This window comes from Eumetopias jubatus, unplaced genomic scaffold (assembly GCF_037043125.1).
Source record: "Eumetopias jubatus isolate StellerSeaLion01/CBP00866 unplaced genomic scaffold, mEumJub1_p1.0 scaffold_5, whole genome shotgun sequence".
Classification (NCBI taxonomy): Eukaryota; Metazoa; Chordata; class Mammalia; order Carnivora; family Otariidae; genus Eumetopias; species Eumetopias jubatus.
This window is the reverse complement of record NW_028274811.1, coordinates 110,955,946-110,978,660: the sequence shown is the minus strand read 5'-3', so window position 1 is coordinate 110,978,660 and position 22,715 is coordinate 110,955,946. Positions and strand designations below refer to the sequence as shown.

The 22,715-nt window shown below is 46.3% G+C and overlaps 1 protein-coding gene across 2 annotated transcripts in view; it reads right to left on the bottom strand.

Annotated features, from left to right (window-relative positions):
• The window catches only part of GLRA1 (glycine receptor alpha 1), a 78,789-nt gene that overhangs the window by 36,151 nt on the left and 19,923 nt on the right, over positions 1-22,715 (bottom strand). For both annotated transcript variants that reach the window (XM_028106487.1, XM_028106488.1), the window contains exons 2-3: positions 11,385-11,512; positions 5,924-5,991 (exon numbers count right to left, since the gene is read on the bottom strand). In XM_028106487.1, the coding sequence (XP_027962288.1) occupies positions 5,924-5,991; positions 11,385-11,512 (196 nt within the window). The remainder of the gene's footprint in view (positions 1-5,923; positions 5,992-11,384; positions 11,513-22,715) is intronic.

Sequence of the window (22,715 nt, the reverse complement as noted above, 5' to 3'; positions counted from 1 at the left end):
AAGCCTAGACTAATATGAATAAAACAGAACTCTATTCCTAGAGCTTAATGCCATGTTCAGCACATACAGGACCTTAATAAATGGAGGTGGAAAGCATAAATGAATAAATAGGGAACAGAAGGAAAAAAACCAAGAAGGCATCTCCTCAGGCTTATGTATTGGAGTCCTTGGCTGATTGGTTCAGTAGTTAACAATCCTTTGCCTTTCTATAGCATTCATGAAAGTCTTTCATACCTATTACTCGTGTGTTCTACACACCATTCTTGGAGCCAGATACCTAGCAGGGACTCAGTATCAGTAGCATGAAATGGTGGCAGAGTTAGAACTCAACTCCTGGTCTCTTGATTTCTGGGCCAGGACTCTGTCCATTGTTCCTTAATACCTACAAATGAGGCCAAACTTGTGGACTATAGTTGGATAGGCTGTCACCAATCACTGGGGGTCCTGGACAGAGTGTGCCTGTCTCTATGCCAAGCTGGCCCAAGACTTGGCAAGAGAGGCCAGAGCACATGTCCTAATAATGGACATACTGGGATTCATGCCCAAAGGACATCAATACACACGCACACAGACACATATATACACACATGCACACACTCTGTCTCTCTCCCATTTGTTTACACATGAATCCCAGCTCTCAGTGTGTCCCCACATGTGCACACTCACACGTGCCCCTGCACACATGCATACACATACTTGTACTCACATACTGATACACATTTAAATACTCTTTCACTTATTCACATGTAATTGTGTGTACACACATTCACACGCATGTGCATACACACATAAATGTGCTCACTCAAATGCTGAAGTATACTTAAATATGTGCTCATCTACCCACAAATCCCCATATACAGTTGTGTAACTGAAGACAAGACACTTCATGTACATTCACTCTTAAGTACTTGTACATATTCTTACATATATGTGTGCACACAGGAACATGCAATCCATACTTTTTTACGTGTACGTTTATAACCACAGAAGCAGACATACTTATGTTCATACCTGTACTTGGTCATACACGTTTCTCTTGGAGGTTACCTGTTTCAGTATTTTTAAGCTAGCATATACATGTACAACATGCCTATGTGCATACACATTTGCACAAATACACAGCCCCACAGTATACACAGGGGCATAAATACTACACAGACCCGTGTATGCTTGTAGTATAAGCACTTAGTGCACACTTCTGTGTGTCCAGACAAGCTGGATGGATCCCTCTGAGTTCTAGCTCCCGATCTTTCTCTTGTAGCCTGCCAAGGGGGCTGCTCTAGTTCAGGACCCCCTTCCCTCTTCCCTTTTTTCCATTCCTGTTCCAACCCTACCTTCGTTTTCTGCATCGCCTCAATGAAAGTCCCTGGAAAGGTCAGATGAAGGGCTGGCAGCTTCAGCCCTCTCCTCGTCGGGAATGGGTAGAGACCCCTGTTGCTTTTCTGGCTGCCTCTCTCTGCTGTCAGGTCTATTAGCGCCAGTGAATAAAGCCAGGTGCTGGGACGCAGACAGTCAGGCCTGGGGACTCCAGCTGTTTATACTGCTGCTCTTGGAGAACAGACACAGCCTGGAAAGTTTCTGGCACTGGGACTACGTCCATATCACCACGGGCCCAGGAGGCACAGCTGGCTCTTTGCGTGGTCGGTGAGGCCAAGTCCTGGGCTGGGAGTCCATTCAGTGAAGCTCCCTTTCATCTCTGATTTCCTTATGATGAAAGGAAACAAGCAAGGGCTGGGGAATGCCAAACATCCAGGAATTAAATATTTATATATTTGGCTCAGGAGAAGATGGGCTTTGGGGGGAGATAAGATCTGAGTTCAAATTCCACCTCTGCCACTGATCAGCTGTGTGACTTTATGCAAGTGACTTAACCTTTCTGAGCCTCAACTTACTTATCTGTAAAATGGGGATAACATTTCTGTGCCTCATGGCAGTTGTCATGAGCTCTGAATGAGATGACATATGCAGAAGTGCTCTGCTCGCTGCCTGGCCCGCAGTAGCATTTAAGGCGTGGTTGTGGCTCTTGTTATTAATATGGGTCCAGTCTTGCTCTCTAAACATATTCTGAGTGACAAGGAAAGAGGCTTGAATGGGAAAGTGGTCCAAAGGATTTGGTCGGTGGGATCTAGATGAGAAAGAAGCTGAGGGTGAGGGGAAGCCTTGGCCACGTGAAGAGCATCAGACCTGGGTTTCTGTCACACCTGCTTCATGCTGTGTGACCTTGCTCCATGCTGTCCCCACTCTAGCCATCAGATTCCCTCTCTGTAAAATGAAGGACTGCCTTAGACAATTTCTTAAAGTTTTTCTAGTTCTGAGATATTAGGTTATGTTTTTCTGAAATCATCTGCAAAGTAAATTAAACGCATGTAGATAACTAAGGACCTCCTTTGTGGGGGGGGGAGTCACAGTATTGTGGAATGTACAAGCTGAACATGGTAACTCCTATTTTGGATTAACATTAATTAAGAAGGAGAAAACTATGTCACCTGTGGACCACTCCCAAGGAGGCACATCATTGCCAATTCTTCATTCTTCGACTGTGGATTCTGTTTCTCCACTGCAGGGGGCCGTGTCCTCCGGGCTTACCTTGTGGGCTCTCTCTGGTTTTAGTATGTACTATTTTCCTCTGAGGTGTGCTGATCCTGGCACGAGGTGAGGTTGGATTTCTGCTTTTGATACTGCTTAGGTGGTTGCTTAAGCATGCTGTGTGGGTCTGTGGTCCCTTGATTTCCTGAGTCTTTGCCCTTTGATGTAATGCCAGGGTGGTGCACAGCAAACACCTTCTAGGGGTCAGGAGAACTGGATCTTTATCCGTGCCTGGGGTGTCCATATCTGTTTCCTCAGCTGCACACTGGGGGACATAGTGTCTACCATGTCTCCTGTGTAGAGAGTGGTCGGAAGACCAAGTATTTAGTGAAGGAATCAGATGAGAGAGTGGGTGTGAAATGTGTTGAAAATTATAAGCGGTATTTAATAATAATGGCTGATATTCACTGCGTGTGTACTTTGTGTCAAGCCCCGTGCTTAACATTTTCTATGCTTTATCTCTTAATCCTCACAACACGTCACAAGGTGGATGCTACTCGTACCTCACTCTACAGATGAGGAGGCTGACTCAGGCTACCCCGCCCAGGGTCACGGAGCTGAACCTTAAGTTTTGTCTGTCCATGGAAGATTGTGTCTTAATTGCTGCGCTGTCTCTATAGAGAGCAAAATGCAGCAGGACTGAAGTCTGGAAAGGTAGGCAGGAGACATGGGGGAGGGGAAATGGAGGCTCAGGATCGTACAGCTGACCAGTTACAGCTTTGCAGGCTCCATTATTGTCATCATCATCATCATCAACATTATCATGGGAAACATTAAGAGTACTGACAAAAAGCATTTACTGTGACAAAAACTTTATTGCACATAATTTCCACCCATGATACCTCGATGAAGTCAGTATGTTAGTCACCACTGGGATTTTATAGATGGGGAAACCGAGGCTTAAAGACATGAAGCAAACTGACTCCTTATATATAGTGAGTGAGGCCCGGTCTATGTGATGCCAGAGCCTGGCTTGTAACCACCACACAAGCTAAGGGCAAACTGCTATTCTTTTAGGAGGAATCTGTGTCCAGGAAATAGATCTCTGTGTGGCCATTGTAGGGAAACAAGTTGGGATGGGCTTGGAGAGCAGGTATGTACACCTGTTCTCAAAGAACCAAGTTCTTTACATAACTGGGAGGTCCCTGACTTGATCTGACGACTATGTACCATTCCAGAAGGAGAGTGTCACCACACAGAGAATATGAACAATGTGCTTCTGATTTGGGAGGGACAAGAAGAAAAGCATTAGGAGCTCTCAAGACATCCATTCGAAGTGTGGAAAAACTTGTTTTTTTGACCTGGATACCCAGTGAAAAGCAGCCATGTTTGTTCCTAGTCAACAGGTGGGATCATCTCTGTTTGGAGATAATAGGCCTATTAAATTTTAGGGAGTTTGATCAGTTGTCCTTTGGAGGCAGGCAGGGTCTATTTGACCCTATCAAGACAGGCCTCTTTGCAAAAGGACAGATTTTGGACCATTTGCCCCATGACCTATAGAGCTCAGTGATTTTTACCAGTCCGGGATTGAAAGATTAGATCTAATCTCCATAAATGTTTAGGACCAAATAATTGTGTGAATCAACAGACACTATACTTGATGATTGGTTTATTTATTTTAAGAAGTTATTGAGTACCCATTATTAAATCACCGTGCCAGCTGCTGAGGTTACCACAGGAAATGAGACAAGATTCCACCCCAGAAATAAGTTACGTTATAGCGAGAGCAGGGATGAATAAGCAGACGGTTAACCCTGTTACATGTTACACCCCGAGTGGTAAGTGATATTAAGGCCACTGTAAAATGTGTCACGAGAATGGGTGGGAAGAACTCATCGTAGCCTTGGGGCAAGCATGCAGGTGAACTCACACGTGTACACATGTGTGAGAGTATGCAGGCTGCCTCTGCAGGCAATTCCAGCATAGACTTAGAGGAGAATAGGAAGGACTCAGCAAGGGAAGGGGGGCTGGTGTGGTGCTCTAGGCAGAGTCCTCAATGGCATCAGACAGAGACACACCTGTCTGGAGAACTCTAGGCCTTTCCATTATCCAGAAGGGGAAGCGAGAGAGAGAGAGAAAGAAGAGATGAAGCAGGGCAGAATCACCAAGGGTCTTCTATGCTTTGCAAAGGAATTGGGGCTTAATGCTGAAGGTAAGGGGAGCCACCAGGGAGGTGTTGAACAGGGCAATGGTGTGATTGGATCTGTATTTCAGAAAGACCAGTGTCTGAGAAAGAAGGCTCGGTGTGGGGCCGGATGAGAGTTCAGACTCTTCTGCAGTAATGTGAGCAAGCCCCATGGAAGCCTGAACTTGACTAGGGCCAGGGGGATGTCCAGAAATGGGTGGTTTAGAGGATTTCCTGGCAGTAACATCTGTCTATAGGACTTGGTGACTGGCTGGCTGCTCTCACTTGGCTCATAAAGAGATGACTTTAGGCTGCTTTAATTCCTTTCTCACGAGCTAGATCACTCCCTTCAAAACAAGTACAATTTATTTTTTGTTTTGTTTTGTTTTCAAGGATTGAGAAAAAATTTTTAAAGTATCATTGCATTTACTTATAATCACAAATGTAGTATTTGCTCCTTGCAGAAATTCAAAAAATAGGGAAAGACTGAAAGAAGAAAATTAAAAATGATCCATAAGTCTGCAGTCCAGGGATAATTGCTATTAATGTTTTGGTATTTTTTCCTTCTGGTCTTTTTTTCCAGTATAGTTGATATATTTTAAACTTTTTACTATGAGAATGTTGAAATATATACAAAAGCAGAGAGAGGAGTCAAATCAACCCAGTAGACCCACTGAGGCTTCTAGAAGCAGTCTTCTGCTCTTACAAGCAGCTCTTTACATTTTCTTTTTTTTTTTTAAGATTTTATTTATTTATTTGTCAGAGAGAGAGAGAGCACAAGCAGAGGGAGTGGCAAGCAGAGGGAAAAGCAGGCTCTTCACAGAGCAGGGAGCCCGATGCGGGACTCAGTCCCAGGACCCTGGGATCATGACCTGAGCCGAAGGCAGATGCTTAGATGACTGAGCCACCCAGGCATTTCTACATTTTCTTTTCATCTAAAACTTTAGCCTGTTGCTATAATTTTGTTTCTGTTATCCTGGGTGTTTGGCATATGCTAGCTCTGCTGTCTCTTTGGCCATTTGCAGATGTGTGTCTTCACCCAGAACATTGAATAGGACAGTAAAAATGCCCAAGTCGCACGGTATGCACTGGAGATCTGAAAAAAACACCAGATTCCCCCTCTCCTTGGGGAAGCCCAGTGCAGAGGGTACATAGTTCTGGGAGTGAGACGTCCCCAGCAGGAAATAGCAGCCTGTATTTTGACTCACTCACCATAGTTGTCTCAGCAATGGAACCGAAGCTGTTGATGAAAATGTTGCAGCTCACATTCACTGGGGGACCTGCCAATCAAGAGAGATTTCCTGCTTAACTCCATGGTCAGGAAGGAACCCACAAGATAGGACCCCTTCCTGGAATACTGACTTCAGGGATGGATCCCTCTTGGCAGAGGAGACCCTTACATGCCCTCCACCCCACCCCTGAGCAGCAGGGACTCCCAGCCACATCACTATGCCAGATTCCCTGGTTCCCAAGCAAGCACCAGGTACAGAACACCAGAGGCTGAGCTAGGATGTACTTTCATTAACACAGGATGATTCATCATCCTGCCATATGGCTGAAATCCCTTCCCCAAACCCCATTGGCTGCCTTCTAATTTGTGGCTGAAATGTATTTACGGCTCCAACATTTGGAGGCCATCTTGGGAATCACAAGGAACAGCAAGTTCCTTGCCTTGAACTTATGAACCAAGGATGATTGCCTGAAAGGGCGTTGATGGGAATTACCAGCTGAGGAATCCAGAGGGAACCTCAGGGGAAGTCCATAAGTCTTTATTAAATACTTTCCAGGCAAGGTTTTTGAATTCTACTGCAAAGGATAGGAAAGACATGGAGGAATGTTTGCTCTTTGGGATCTCATTGTTAGGGGACCTCTGTCCAGTTGAAACCCAATCTCTTCGTTTTTATACTATTAATTGGAGCAGTTACCTTCTGAGCATCACAGGGTTTGCTGCTATGCTGAGAATGTTACTGATACTATCTCATTATATCCTCTCAACAACTCCAGAAGATATGGTTATTACCTCCATTTTGCAGATGAGAAAACAGAGGCTCAGAGAGGTTATTTGTTCATGACCACACAGCTAGTAAGTGGTTGAGCCAGGGTTGGAGTTCAGATTTCTCTAATTCCAAAGCTGGTGACTGGCTGTACTTGGAGGAGAGAGGTTCGGAGAGAGGAAGGGGCATGCTCAAGGTCACAGAGTGGTAGAATGCTGGATTTTAAGCACTGGGCTTCCCCATGAGCTGACAAGGGGGCCAACAGAAAATAACCAGAGAGGAGTGTGAGACTATGGGTAAGATTGCTATAAACAGTAGGCGTCTAGGTATAATAGAGGTTCTGGGGAGCAAGGCATTAGGAAAGACCTCATGACAATGATAAACCGTGAGCTGACCTTGAAGGTGGGAAAGACTTGCTCATAATCCTTCACATGAAAATTGCAATGTGCAACCTGTGAATTTTTTCAGGTCTGCTTTCTTGTTGATCCCCATGAGGTCCTGAGGGAGCCAGGCCAAAATCACTGTCCCTGCTGTGGAGCTGAGAGTTTTAATAACTTCCTTGGGCTTATTTAGCCAGCAAGTGGTGGAGCCAGGACTCACACCCAAGTTTTCTGATTGTGGAAAGAAGGAAGCACATGTCTTTGTGTCCCCTGTTATCCATTCCTCTCTGTCCCTCTTTAAAAAGTAGCCCAAACATTTTACCCAAACTCAGTCAAAGTTTCCTCCTTTTCAGAAATCTTGGTGTGCAGGAAGGGACCCAGTCTTGTGGTGGGAATCCAGGTTTTCCCTCCAAGGGAGTGCCGGGCTCCCTGGGTTTTTGAAGCTCCAATACTCATTGGCTATTTGATTCAGGCACGCCCCTTCCTGTTTCTGGGTTACAATTTCCCCATAAGTCTGGGAGAGTAGCTGTTGATCTGGGTAGACACCCTGCACTCCTTTGGTTTGGAATTCCCTTATGGAAGCTATCCATGTGAACTACAAGGTTACAGGATTTGGGGGCTGGAAGGTGTCTTAAGGGTCACCTCATCAATTTCTTCCGAAACTGCAGTAGAATCACTGGGGAACCATTTAAACTGCAGATTCCTTGGCCCAACCCCAGACCCAGTGAACCTGAATCATTGGAGCTTAGCCCAGAATGTATTGTTTAACAAGCTAACAGGGTGATTCTCACGCACAGCCAAGTTTAGGGACCACTGCTATAGTGGCACCAGCTGCCCACTCAAGGCTGAGTGCTTGAACACCTCCAATAGTGGGGAACTCATTTCGTCGTCAGCAGCTCTTTCCATAGCTGGATACTTCTGTCTGCTAAAAAATTTCCCTTTTGCTGAGTGGAAATCTGCCTCCTTGTCACTTCCACCTAAACAAAGACCCATTAAAATTCTTTCCCCCCTCATTTAGACTCAGACCCAGGCTTTTCTTTTCATTCGGTCTCATGCCATTAAAATGCCCCAAAGAGTTACTGCCCGTGCCTTGAAATGACGCACTCAGAGTTCCCACCAGGCCCTGCAAGCGTCTGCTGCTGTGACTCCCATATAAATTAGATCCTGATTTATGTGTGTGAGAGGGCGCCAGCCAAAGGGACCCCATGGGGAGGTGCGGTTCATTGATATAAATCTGAAATTAAATTATCCTCAAGAAAATTACAATCCAGCTGCCTTTGGCAGCAGGATAATATATATACTTCATTAAATATTAAAGTTTAATTTTGCTTTTGTGTATGTGTTTGTATTAGGCTGTGCCCCTGATCCTGGGAGCCATTATTCTACACAAAGTCTTAAGGAAGATTCAGACTCTCAGCGCTAGAAGGGCCTAGATCCTACTGGATCATTTTACAGATGCAGAAACAGAGGCCCAGATATGTCAAGTGATGGCCTTCGCGTCACACTATCAGGTCAGCGGTGGGAGGACTGGATTCCAGTTTTTGCACGCTTTTCTTCTGTATTCTGGTTTGTATTGCCACTGTGTTCTGCAGACCGAGCCTGCTGTTTCTGCCACCCCATCTTCAGGAGAGTCAAGAGCAGGCAAGGTTTCTGGTACCTGAAGGGAACTGCCGGGTGATTAATCACTCTGTGGAGTTTTCAAACAACACAGGCCTCTTCCTCTTGTGTTAGGGTCACGGGGCCTTATCTACACAGCCTTTTCGGGAGCTCTGTGGTTTGTATGGGGTTTTGGGAATGCTATTTGTGCCTTGAGTGGAAATGTGAAGGGACCAGAGGACTCAGGGGCAGGAGAACCCTCATGCCAACGTTTTGGCTCTTACCATGAGGGAGAGCAGAGAAACCTTGCTTCCCAGTTTCTGGGGCATGGGGGTGGGGGAGGGGGTGTTCTAGAAAGATGTACCTTGCTCAGAGCCCAACTTGGAGGGGACTGAAGGGGGTAGAGACACTGCGGGTTTGGGAAAAACCTAAGACATTATCTAGTCCTGTAGATTTGGGGCCCGGATGTTCAAAGTAAGGCTCTCAGACTGGGGAGAAGGGTCCTGATTCAATAATTTTATAGTCTGGGTGAAAGTTTATTTCTTAAAACTGTCCACTGCTAAGCAAATAAGTAAGTAAATAAATGAATGAATAGACAAATCAACAAATCACTAGCATTAGACAAAGAATTGAGTACATGTAGCTAACTGAGCGGAAATCCTCGTCTTGACGGCATCCCTCAGGAAAGTCACTTAACTGCTCTAAGCCTTAGCATATATTTTGGTTCATTCGTTCATTAATTCACTTTTGAAAGGTTTATTGAGGGCCATCTTTGTGCAAGTGCAGTGCTCTGCATGAAGGATGACTAACACATGAACCCTGGATAAATACACATTGAACAAACGAGTTCCTCCTTTCTCAGAGAGCTAGACCGCAGCACTCAGGATGGAGTTCCGAGAGAGCCCACCAGGGGGAGTGGTGGGCCGGAATTCTGGAAAATTGTCCCAGGCGCGGGAGGCAACCTGGTGGTCAGCTCTTGAACGTGTTCGATTTGGCCAATGGTGTTTCTAAAAGATGTCATTTAGCTGCCAACTTGGAAGATTTCACAGAAAACCCTAGACTCAAGTCCTATCTTGGAAGGCCTGCTGCCCTGGGCCTGCATTCCTACCTGGCAGCTCCCTGAGCCTGTGCTTTCTGGTTTTCTCTTATCCCCATCCTGCTTCACTTATGTGTCATACCTGATCCCTCTGGGTGTCTGCGGTTGTGACGCTGGTGAGGGGCTGGGGTCCAGACACTATAGCAGCAACCCTGGTCCTGACTTACCTGCCCTTGAGGGAACCAAGGTCATGCTAAGGATGCTGAAAGATCGGGCCTCAGGAGAAGGGGCCAGAGGAGCCTGGAGGTAAACAGGAGTGGGAGGAGGGCCCCAACGACCCACCCCAGTGCATCTCCCAGGCCACCTTCCTTTTGCAGAGCTCTCTGAGAAAGGTACTTAGAGAACGGGGAGTAAGGTAAGCAAATATTAGGGAGCTGTTACCAGCTGTCACTTCCCTTGTTTGGTCTTGGACTTGAGCCAAACGGAACAGTGAGGAAGGGCGTCTAGAATCAAGAATTGATTAGAAGGCTGGCAGTTGGTCCTTGAAATAAGATTTCTGCAGGGGTCCTGGGAGAACAGTCGGCGTGCACAGGATCCTCAGGAGCTCCTCATGACCACACCTGCAGAAGTCTGCTCAGCGGCTTGAGATTACTGCAACTTCTGGGGTGTCCACGGACAAAGGGGCCCTGCCTCCTCTCGTAACAGACGTCAGGATCTCGTAGGACCCCGAGAGCTCAAAGAAGCTTCTCAGATCACTCTGGTAAGGATTTGTAAATTGGTTGCCCACAGGACATATCTGGCTCACAAACACGTTTTGTTTGAATTTGCATGTTTTCGGGATCAGGAAATTTTGCATAAATCTTGATTTCTGGCTCTTCTTAGAATATTGGATGATCTGGCAACATGGGGCCCTGATTCCTGCAGGGTAACTGTGGGCTGGGGCGAAGGAGAGGCTGTCCCCTTTCGAGGGGCCTGCACCTCTGTTTCTCCACAGTTGCTACAACTCCCTTTGGCCTTACTTTTGGCTCACCTCACTCATTTAAGTGACCTGCCTAATCCCTGTAGCCATTTGAAATTGTGACTCTGAGTTAGACTAGAACGTTTCAGAATTATATATCAATCCCTGGGAACTTTCAGCCGATGAATTTTAGTTGGAAGTTTCTTCTCTAAAACAAATGAAAGTAGGACGGCTTGGGAGAGAAGTGAGGGTGGGCTTGCTCATTATTCCCTCAGCAACGTTTTCGGGCACAGTTTAAAACCCACAGGTAGAGCCACCTCTATCCCGGCAGAGATGAGGAACTGAAGCCCAGAGAAAGGAAGAAGCTTATCAAAGTTCAGAGCATATGTTTGTGCCTGAGGCAAAACGTGGACCCATTTCTCCACATTTCATGTTTGTCTATCTGTCCATTATACCAGAAGGAGCCAATAGGTTTTAATTCACCTGCTAACTCCAGGCAACCAGAGGTACTGCTGAGGGGGATTCTCTGAGGCTTTGTTTTGGGCTTGGCGGGGAGGAGACAGAACCCACTAACAATGTCTGCCTGTGGGCGAGGAAAGAGTCTCGGGATTCATACCGTGTATTTACCATCTGCATACAAAACCATGCTGCTTGGTTCTGTGATACAGGAAAGCAGATCCCTAAGGATCTGGAAGGAAAGTTTACTCACCTTTAAAGTTGGGCCTGATCCTGGCGTCATATCCAGAGGTTCTCCCCATTAGCTTATCCAGGAAATCCGAGGGTGACATAGGCTTGGGCACGGAGCGGGCAGCTTCAGCCTCCTTGGAAGCAGCAAGGCTAAGAAAGGAGAGAGGAAAGCAGGGGTTTGAAGACAGCCGCGTGATCCTACGCCAACCTCGCCCGGAGTGACGGCCGTGCGATCCCACGCCAGCCTCGCCCGGAGTGACAGCCGCGCAATTCCACGCCAGCCTTGCCCAGACCCCAGAATCGCCAGAGTGTTCTCAGCCTGAGAAACGGGCAGTGTGGGTCCTTAATGAATGAGGAAAGGCCAGGTTAAACTGTTTCGTTGGCCAGATACTCGCCAACATGGGATCCCGGCAGGCAGCTGTGTGTCTCACGCTTCGAAGAAGCTGCTGCCTCCTCAGGCTGCCTCTCTGTGGTTCTGTGCAATCACACTCGGCTGTGGGGCCTCCCTGGGGAGGAGATCGAGGGGTTAACTTCCCAGGAGGCCCAGCCCTGGGTTTTAGGTGCCTGCACTCTCATGGGTCTGGGGAATAGCACATCCAGAGAGAGTCTTAGAGATCTCATAGTCTAGCCTTTCCCCAAAGTTCCTCTTCAGAATCAGCCACTAATTAAAAAAAAAAAATGTTGCCCGAGTCAAATACATTCAGGAACGGAAATTTAACCAGGCATCTTTACCTCGAGTCTTCTCAGAAGCTTAAACAAGCTTAGAGGCCTATACTTAGGGGACTACCATCTCATGAAACATACACTTTAGAAAATGCTCAGTTGGGAACATTGAGGTACAGTTAGTGGAAGAGGCTGACGTAGGTCCCAGAGTAAACCAGTCTGCCTCAGTGTGTCCAGACTGGGGGATCTGAGATCAGACTGCTGGGGTGCTTGACACTGTTTCTGTCACCAGCCCCCACGCAACAAAGTACTCTCAGGTCCTCATTCATGCGGCGGCATGGATTACCGATGTCTAAGAACAGTGGCTGTCCCCCTGCCACACTCTCAAAGCTGTGCAGATTTCTAGGAAGAGTCAAGATTGGAAGCTGAAGGGTTAAAGAATAGTCCTTTGGGTTGCTTTGGGCAACTGAGCTTTCCTAGTCCTGAATTGATACCAGGAGATAGCTGGGAGCAAGTGTAACTGTGGTGTGTGGTGCGGTCAGAAGCTAGTACGTTGAAGGACATGCATGCATAGAGGGATGAGTGTGTGCACGCACGTGTGTGTGTGTGTTGCATAAGATGGGAGCTTCTGTCACTTAACCAAGTAGGACATCATGTTCCCCAAGGATCTGTACTCAACTTCTCTTGTTCTTTGCCTTGGCTTGTTTCTGATCTCGGTTGTAACAGTTTAAGTGATCACCTCTAATGGATGGCTCTCAAGTCTGTCTCGCCTGGCCGCTCCAGAAGCCCCCTTTCTTCATTTGCAAACACCTGCAGGGCGTGTCTAGCTAGATGTCCTGCCTGTGCCTAAAATTTATCTTGCAAACTGAATGCCCCAGCTTCCTCTCTGAATGTGCTCCTCCAGAGCCCGCTTCCCCAGACAGCACCAGCATTTGGCCACTGTCTAGCCTACGAGCTCCAGAGCCATCTTGTCTCCTCGTCCCCCTTTCCTGTCACATCCCTCACTCACCAGGTCCTGGACCATGCTACCTGGTAATATAATTACTTGTGTTTGTGTTTGAAGACCAGGAATCATGGTGTTTTTATTTACTGTTTATTTGTTCTTTTAATCCCCTGTTTGTGTCTACCATGGTGTCTGAGACATAATTGATACTCAGTGATTGCACAGTGAATGAATGAATGAATACGATGCTACTTTAATAAAATATTCTGGTTAGTAGGGTATTCATAAATATTCATGTACGGATTAACAATTTTAAAGTAATTAGACTATTCTTCCAGTAAAAAGAATACTGAAAGCAATCTGGTATTCCTGTGCAATTCCAGAAGGTATTTCAGGATTATTTCGACACTCATGTTATGTAACCTGAAGATCCCTTATCCATATACTTAAGAGCTCATTTTGATTGATAGGATGAGGGACAAATGCATTTTACTGTTTTTTTTGTGTGTGTGAGTTTGGATGTTTGTGAGTGGGTGTGATGTGGGCAGGTTTCTAGGTGTGATGTGTGCAAGTGGGTGAATGTGTATGGATGTGTGTGGGGACTGGGATGCGATGGGGTACTTGTGGATGTGCGGTGGATTGTGTTACATAGATACATATGTGCAAACATGTGAATACCTATGTTCGTGTGAAAGTGTTGTTAAGTACGGTGTTTGTGTGTGTGCATGTGGGGTATAGGGTGTGAGTGTGTTGAAGGCTTGTGTGGATGTATGTATGTGGTATGCGCATTGCATGTATGTGTTTCCGAAATGTACTGTGAGATGGAATATAGGCTAGCACAAAAAGAGTGAAAAGAACAGATGACTGGAATTTATCCTGTCTCACTTATTTATAAGCTGTATGACCTTGGGGAAGTTACTCACCTCTCTGAACTTGAGTTGCCTCATAGGTCAAATTAGTTTTACATGAGCAGTAACCGTGGTAGCACAGCTAAAAACACCTAGGACAGTTTTTGGGACGTAGTGGGCTCTCAGTATATTGTTGCTCTTGCCTTGCTCTGTGTGTGTGTGTGTGTGTGTGTGTGTGTGTGTACGTGTGTGTGTGTGCGTGCGTGCGCTTGAAGCAGTTCGGAGCCTTTCTGGGGGCATCTTCTGGTCTCACTGCTGCTTTCAGCTGCACTGTTGGCCCTACATGGCTGGGAAGTCGTGCTGGATGCCTTCCATGGCCCACAGTTAGTACTGCAGTCCCAGCCTTTTCCCCATTCAGCACCAGACTCATGGCTGCTCTGTGGCTTTGGCGTGAGCAAAAGGGACCACAGGCCTGCAACTGGTGATTTACGACTTTTCTGCTGCTATCATTCACTTCTAGAACCTTTCTAGGAGTGGCGGGTATGAAGCTTTCATAAGCTCCTGTTCTCTCCCTAGCCCCTCCTCTCAGATAATAAGATTTGGGAACACAGTACTCCTTCCCAGCAGCTCCAAGAGAACCAGCCATCTCTTGGCCCTTAGGCCTCTTTCATAAGCCTGAATCCTATTATGCCGTATGGGGAGAGAATGACTGTGCCCCAAAGTGTCCCCTACCATTTGCTATTAGCCAAATGTGCCATTTAATACCAGAATCCTCCCCCAAGCTGAGGGGTCCTCCAGTCCCCCTAGCTCTCATGTCTGCAGCATTTGTGGTCTGGTTACCTGGCCACTGACCCACTACAAGCCCTGGCATGGGGAGCTGAATTGAGGGCACGGAGACTCTGAGAGGTTAAGTAACTGCCCTCAGGTCACACAGCACTTTAACAACAGAAGGGTTGCTTCATCCAAAAGCTACAATGTATGGGAAAGCCTTGTAAATTGTGAAGTGTATCCATAACGTCGCTGCTATTATTACTATTTGTCTTGGAAGCTTGTGATATTCTCTGACATCCGGGAACATCAGAGCAGGAGTCTGACTCGGCAATTCTGACGCACACAACTGCACTCACCACACTGAAACATGGAGAAGAAAGAGTTGTGGGTCGCCCCATGACCTGTTTCCTCAAGTGATTCATAGCGAAAATCTTTGAAATTCTGAGGTTCACTAGTCCCAACTGGTATCCCATACCAGTTGGTTTTTGGGGGATCGCTTTCACATTTTCAGCCCTGTTCCTGCGCTACCTCTCCTCGTCAGCTACAATGTTTCCTTAAATTGCCTCACTTCTTTCAAACTTAACTCCTTAAACACCCAACTTGATATTTCATGACTTGCAAATGAAAAAACAGTATTATTTGCCGTGATAGACATAACCCAGATAGGGAAAGCAGTGAAAATGAAAGAAAAAGAGAAGACTAAAATTCTAGTTACCCGCTGTTGATTACCAGCATTCGGAACCCAAGACCTGCCTGGAGTCCCAGGGGAAGACCAGCAAGTATTGTGAAAAGGTTGGAGACACATTAACACCTGACTTAGACCTTCTTCTCGAGATAATGAGAACTTGAAAGAGAACGATCTCAATCATAATTCACTGGTATTGTGTATGAACCACCCCCAGTCATCCCCCATCTCTTACTGCCCTAGACCCAAATTTCCCTAATTCTTTTTCACATACAGAGCCTCCATTTGAATGTGAAACTAGCCATGCCCCTCCACTTGACAATCATTGTACATTTCTGTCTATATTTAGAAAGCACATTTTGCACAGAATTAATTCAAGGGCCCCCTATAGTAAATCTGTGCTCTGTGCTTTTGTGCAGAGTAAATATGCATCAAGGAGCTCTTGTTGCACATTTAGAACCACTACCTCTGGTGAACTTGAAACTTTGCTTATCAACTGTGAGCTACTGAACAGAGAAGCTGGGGATGAATCTGAGAAATGAGACATTGGATTGTTAGGATTTGCTGACCCTATGAAAATATTTGGAAATGATGCAGATTGTTTCAGGGATTACTGTGATGTAATGGAGTGAATCAGACTCAGTTGAGACAGATTTGATTAATAGTAATTTCAGAAAGACAGTGAGGTCTTCTGGGACCAAGTGGTCTGTCCCTCGCTGGGAAGGCTTTATGGCCAAAGCTGCAGTGACTGGACAGAGTATTAAACTCCCTGTCACCTTTAAGTCAGGAGATTTGTCACACAGGGAGACTTTGGTAGTTAAAGGACTCAGTTTTGACTCCTAATGAAAGAGACCATGGAAAGATCCAGGAGTGGGTTTCCAAGCCGGGGGTGGGGGGATGGAGGCAGGGGGACACAGTGAAGTGGGGGCTGTGTGATCTTCAGAGAGTCACTCCCCTTTGTGGCTTTCAGTTTTCTAAGCTATAAAATAAGGGGTTTAGTATAATCTCTAAGAGTCCTTCTGGCCCTAAACTATCATTTTATTAGTCTGTAATATTTCCTCTTTTTTCTTTTTCTTTTTCACACATCTGGTCTTGGCATCTAAATTTGTCTGGAATCGTTTGAGGTAACGTGAACATGTTTGTGACTTGGTTTTTTCCAATCCAGTCTCGAGATTTCTCTCCAATGGAACAACTCATTTTCCAGGGATTTGTTGGAAAAAAGGCCAGATCAATGCTCAGATTCTCATTCTCCTGTTGCAACATCGATTGGAAATAGGGAATCAATATGGAGCTGTCAATCCAAATTTCAAATGAACTGGAGTTGGCAACAATACTGGGGAGAAACAGTTTTCAGTTATACCCGGCATGGCACCACATTCTAGGCTAGCAGAGGGGCTTCCCCCGACAGATTCCATCTCCTTGGTTCAACATGGGTAGACAAGTGGGGAGGTCCAGGGTGGGAAACGGGGAAGAAGAACAAGGTGAGGGGCAGAAGAGAGACTAACAGGCAGAGGGTAACCTAGGGAGAGGTGCGCAGGGCTGGAGGAGAAGCTGCAGGTGCAGGCTGAGAAGGGGAAGGGAGGTGGAGCAGGGAGAGGAGAACGTGAATGGGAAGGTGCCTGGGTGCGGCCAGTGCTATAATCAAGGGGCTTAGTGAGCACAAGGGATGGGCACTTGACTGCACTTAGGGGAGGGTGGGGGCTTTGCAAGAGGCTTTGCGGGGAAAGCGATTTTTACAATAGAGCTTGAAGGTGGGGTGTGGGGTTGGCTTGGAAGAAATAGGGGAGGAGGAGTGCTTTGAGTAGAAGGTACAGCACGTGTTCAGTCTAGAGGTGAGAGAGGACTTGGAGAACTGAAAGAAGTTTAGCGTGTGTGAGGGAGGGAAGGGCGGTGGCGGGGAGAGAGAACAATGTCAAGAGGTGAGGATGAAACATTGAGTCTGTGAGGTTGGGAGTAGTAGGGATTGGCTCCCCTGGTCTGTGTCCTTACGGTGGGTCTAAAAGTTAAGGGACGATTACCCCTCCCTAGTCCCTTTACAGTAAAAGGAATCCATCCTGATTTCTCAGCTGTTTCTGGTTATACTGAATTGTGGTCTGGCCAAGCTTGGGGAATGGGCCCTCCAAAAACATCTCCAAGTGGGGGGTGTCCAACTTGGTTTCCAGGCAACTTGTCCCCAGACGTGGGCTAGAATATCTCTCCCCTCTGTCTTGGCAGGGAGGTGATCCAATGAGAGGGTATTTATTCTGTGCAGAAAGCACCTGGTCAACTAGTCAAAGGTTATTTGAAAGTCTGCGCTGTGCTTCCATGGGTATCTACTATGACACAGTTTTGAAGGTCGCCGTGGAACAGAGGAAAACACACTAAGGTGGGAGCTGGGGAGCAAGGGTGTAGTTGTAGCGCCAGCTCTAACTTCCTATGTGGTCTCGGGCTAATTCTTTCTCATAGGTGGCCCTCAGCTTCTTCACCTGTGAAATGGCAGATTGGCACTAGATCAGGCACAATGCACTGTTTCGTGTTGTGTGCCCACTCCGTTCAGCTGGTGGTGGCTGCTCAGAGAGCGGTTCTGGGACTCGACCCAGCAGGGGAGGTAGGAGGATGGATCATCAGTCTGTCGAGGGACTAGACTGTGGAGTGCTAGTTTGTCTCAATTCTGCAGGCCCTCTTGCTGTGAAATCCTCTGATCTTTCTGATTTATTAAGCACCCACTCTACGTATACGGCGCTATCGGGGGGATGCAGATGAACATGTCATTGCCTACAGAAGAAGCCCTCCATGTGGGCAGAGTTTGTGTCTGTATCCTTAGGTGCTTGGCATGTGCTAGCAATCAATAATCATTTGTTGAGGAGTGGCCTTTGCCCTCTTGTTTATAGTCAAGCAGACAGAACAGATCAGGTACATAAATAATTATCGGAGGTTGCCACCCAGCTCAGGTGGCATAACTGGATTGCTATGGTGGTTCAGAGGAGGAAGGCAGTGTTTAGGGGAAGGTGGGGACATGAATCAGAGAATTTTTCTGAGTTTTATTAATTTTAGCCTCTGCACTTTCAGAGAGAACCAACACTTGCCATTGTCCATGTTGTGCATTTTGAGGGGAAAGCTTTCTTTCTTTCTTCTGCCTGTGGGCTGTCCTGGGGAAAGGTAGGGGGAGAGGTGCTGGGGAGGGCTCCGTGTCCTAGGCTCCTGGGAAGTGGTGCGACTGACATTCTTTGGCCTTCTGGACTTGACCAGTTTCCTGGCCCCTAGCTCGGACATCCGGGAACCTGGGGGTTGCTGTACAGTGTGGGCCCTGCTGGTCGCCCTCAGCTTGGCCTGGGTTGCATCCTTAGGTCAACATCTGGCTTTTCATGACCAGCTGTGAAATTCCAATTTGATTTGATCGCAGTAAGGGGCTTAGGCTGGCCAGGGAGGGCCTGACATCTTATTATTCTCGCTTCATGATTTGCTAAGCACCCCTGGGAGCAGAATGTCACACTCAGCATGCTTGGAGCCCACTTCTCCCTAGGGACTTATGGGACAACACCTCTTTCTCCCTTCCTGGCTCACCTCCCCCAGCTATATCTGCTCCCTATAAGAAAACCTTATCTGTGTCAGAAAGCACATGTATTTGAATACGATTCTCTTGTGCAGGAAAGATAAAATCTTGGATCCTTGGAACTGGAAGGAACCTTGAGACTCCATCTGGTCCTTCCCCTGCCCTTAGGGAAGTGGGAATCTCTAGGGAGGTTTCATATACCTTATCATTGCTTCTGGTCTGTTCCTCTGTATAACCTCCCATCTGCCAACTCTTCTGCTTTATTTTCTGTCTCTCCACAAAGCAGGCTGGCAGCAGGGGGGAGGGGAGGAGGCTCCTTGGGAAATTGAGGGAGGCACTCATTCTCAGGGTTGTGTGTGCCCTTGCAGGGGCCTGAGAGTGAGCCCCTCTTTAAATGTGGTGTTCCGGGTGCCTCACTTGTCTCACCCTAGTCCTGGCCCTGCTATAGCATCACAGAGCCTCAAACCCAGTCCGTTGAGGGTAGAATTTCCTATAGGTCATCAAATCCTGTAGGTGATCTCCTCTAGGAGAGGGAGTCTATACTCCCCACAGCCACTCATTTTACTTCCAAAAAGCTGTGTTTTTATTTTTCTTGTTTGGTTACAAGAAACAGCATTACATATTTTATCTCATTTTATCCTGCCAACAGCCCGAGCAGTAGGATGTCTGTCCCATTTTACAAGTAAGACAATTAAGGCTTCAAACTTGCGTGGTGATCTAGCGGTAGGCACACCACACTGGATTTGCCTAACTGACCTCTCTCCTCACTCCACGTGTCGGTTTCAAGGCTGGAATCACAGCAGCCCTTGGTGTTTTCTGGTTCAAGCTCAACCTTCCACTCTGTAGCCTTCCTTTTCCTCAGGACTGGGGCAATTGAGGGGTTATGTAGGCAAGACCCTGCAAGAATGGTGTTTGCACGCTTCCTTCCAGGCTCCTTCCATGACGCATAGAGCCTGGCCCATGGTCAGGGCTCAATAGATATTTGTTAAATGGGTGCCTAATTACGGTTCTACAACAACCATTTCACTGACGGCCCACAAATGTCTCACTTGGGGAAATTTTCCCGTGCCTCTGACCATCGTGTCATTCTGCAATGAGTTACAGTGTGAGGAATCCAGGGGGATCCTTCAGAGACTTGAGTGCTAAAGAACAGGCCTATGGGGTTTGCTCTGCCAGAGTCAAAGCTCTTAGCAGGCCCTGTGTAATCAGCGTGCATCCCACGAGCTGGACAGGACAGCAAACGACTCTCATTACCTTCAATGCAGTTTTCTTTTTAATCAGATAAATCTCACTGGAAAAGTATGTCTTTGCAGAGAATGGAGCTCAGGGCTTCTGGACAAAAAGTTTCGGGAAGAAAAATTGCTCTGATCAGCAGGGATTGGTCATTTGAGGTTGCCAAGACCTGGGAGTGTAAATATTGAGGAGAAATAACCAACAGGATAAAAACAGATAAAGACATGGTATTAGCTCAAGGTAGGGATAGTTCCCAATCACTTAGCACTTACTGTGTGCTGGGTACTTTACATGTGTCACTGGATTTGATCTTCTCAACAATCCTATGAAGATGACATCATTACCTCCATTTTACAGATGAGGAAGCTGACGCTTGCATTTTCAGAAGTGTAGTCAAGGTTGTATAGCTTATAAAGGTCACCGCCACCAGTCAGCTGGCCTCTAAAGCCCACACTATTAACTGCTACACTCTGTTGACTCTTCCAAGTGATAATGATTGCAAAGTTCCTCTGAGGAGCCACTGTGGTTCATGATAAAATGTTTGCATGACTCTTGGAACTACCGGTGGGAATTCCTGGAACTCTGGGAATCAGAGAGTGTGCGTTGAGAACAATATGATGATCACTCTCATACAAATAATGCTTCCCATGTATATGGCACTTCCAAATCAGTCACTGCATTTGCTCCTTGTCCCATGCCCATGACAGCATCCCCGTGTACAGGTGATGACTTGGAGGTTCCACTGGAAGGTTGAGAGACCTGCTCAGGGTCTCGGATGGCAGAGCCATAACATGACCAGGATCTCCAGGTGTGGTCTGGGGCATCCTGACAATTTGGCCATTCACAAAAGACAGGAAGGGGATGGGCAATCCCTTCTTGGCTGTTCATTAAATTGTTTCTCAGAATTTCTCTGGCATTAGCTTGACTTTCATTTAATTTTTTCCATCTCAGTTCACTCATCTTTAAAATACACCTGACTGTACCAACTGCAGGTGTCATTTGAATGGCCAAAGGCCCCATGCTTTTACAGATGCTGTGGAAACAAGCTCTTTCCCTTCACTGGGCAGTCAGCCTTTTTCATTCTCTAGGCACTTTGAGGTTATGATCATCTCCTTTGAGTTACCATTAATTTATTACTTCATTTGTTTACTTATTTATCCCAAACTATTTATGTAGTGCCTACTATAAGCCAGAGATTGTACCAGGTGACTGAGCAAAATATGAATAATATAATAATAATAGCTGGCCCGTGTTGAGTAGTTATAAAGTACCAGGCATTACACTAAGAGCTTTATTTTCAATATTTAGTCCTTAATATAATCCTATGGGTTGGGGGTCATTATTTCCATTTTACTGATGAGGAAACAGGTTCACAGAGGTCAAATAACTTTTCCAGGTAGACCTGACCTGATAAACTTCTCTCTTAATTGTATCAGTAGTGAATATGCCTTAGCCCTTACTTTGTGTGAGCTCCCAAACTAAAAGAGGAAGGCCTACGTGAAGACATGTAAGTGCTTGAATATCTGGGCCTATTAGAAAAAGACATATCATTTTTCCCTCCCAAGTCGATACCAGGTCAGGCCTGTAGTGGAAAATAAGCCACGTTGCAATGAAGCCATAGGAAATGCATCAACAAAAAGGGGCTATTTATCCCAGAGAAAACAGAGGTTTTCATGAGTGGAGCTTGGATGTGTGTGGCCCTTAAGCATCCAGGAGACTGATTTTATAGGAGGATGTTGAGAAAATAAACAATCCTTCCTGGGCTCAGAGGAAGAATGACCTTAAATTGTAGAAAGAGCAACTTGGATTCAAATGTGAAGCTGCCTTTAATCAACTGAGTGACTTGTCTTCAGAAAGAGAACACTTAACTGTGAGTTGAGAGGGTTTAGTTGAAGTGGGTATTTGTATGTAAATACAGAGTTTTTCCGGAAGCTCCAGGGCTCTAATACTTCTCTAAATAGCCCTTGTTCATTCCCCTGAATCCTCTAAGCAGAGACGCAGCTCTGCAGCTCTGCTCAGTGGGGTGGAACTTCTTTGTCTCACTCAGCAGGTTCCAAAGTCTTGGGGAAGACGAAGGAAGTGGAGTCATAGAATTATGGGACCTGGTCATCTTGTGCATTAAAAAAAAAGACATTTATTGAACACTTGCTGTAGGTTAATGACTGTATATTACGGCTTTACAAAATCAGTAGGGATGACCATCTCCATCTTATAGAGAGGGAAACGGACTCAGAGGTTAGCTAACAGTGATAGCGATCGCCATCAATGCTTCAACACTTTCTAGGTGCCACGTACAGAGCCAAGAACTTTTCCATACACGCTTTCTAATCCATCCAGCAACTCTATGAAGTTGGTACCAGTTTCTCCTCCATTTTTCAGATGAGGACACGAGGGCTTGGAGAGCTTAAATGACCTAATCAAGGTGCTCTGATGGCAGAATTGGTACACGACTCTGAGGTGGAATTTTGGTGTAAGTTTTGGAGCAGCTGTTCACATGTGCTAAAACAGTTCACTCAACTGGAATATGCATTGTGTTAAGTTTCTGTTCCTCTGTGGTTTAGTATAAGTTTCTGTAGGAAGCACTGAATGAGGAGAATTCAGGGGATGTGTCAGTGAAACCCTTGGGACCCAATGAGACGAAAGGAAGATAGATGGACGATGAGGGAACGACAAGGTGC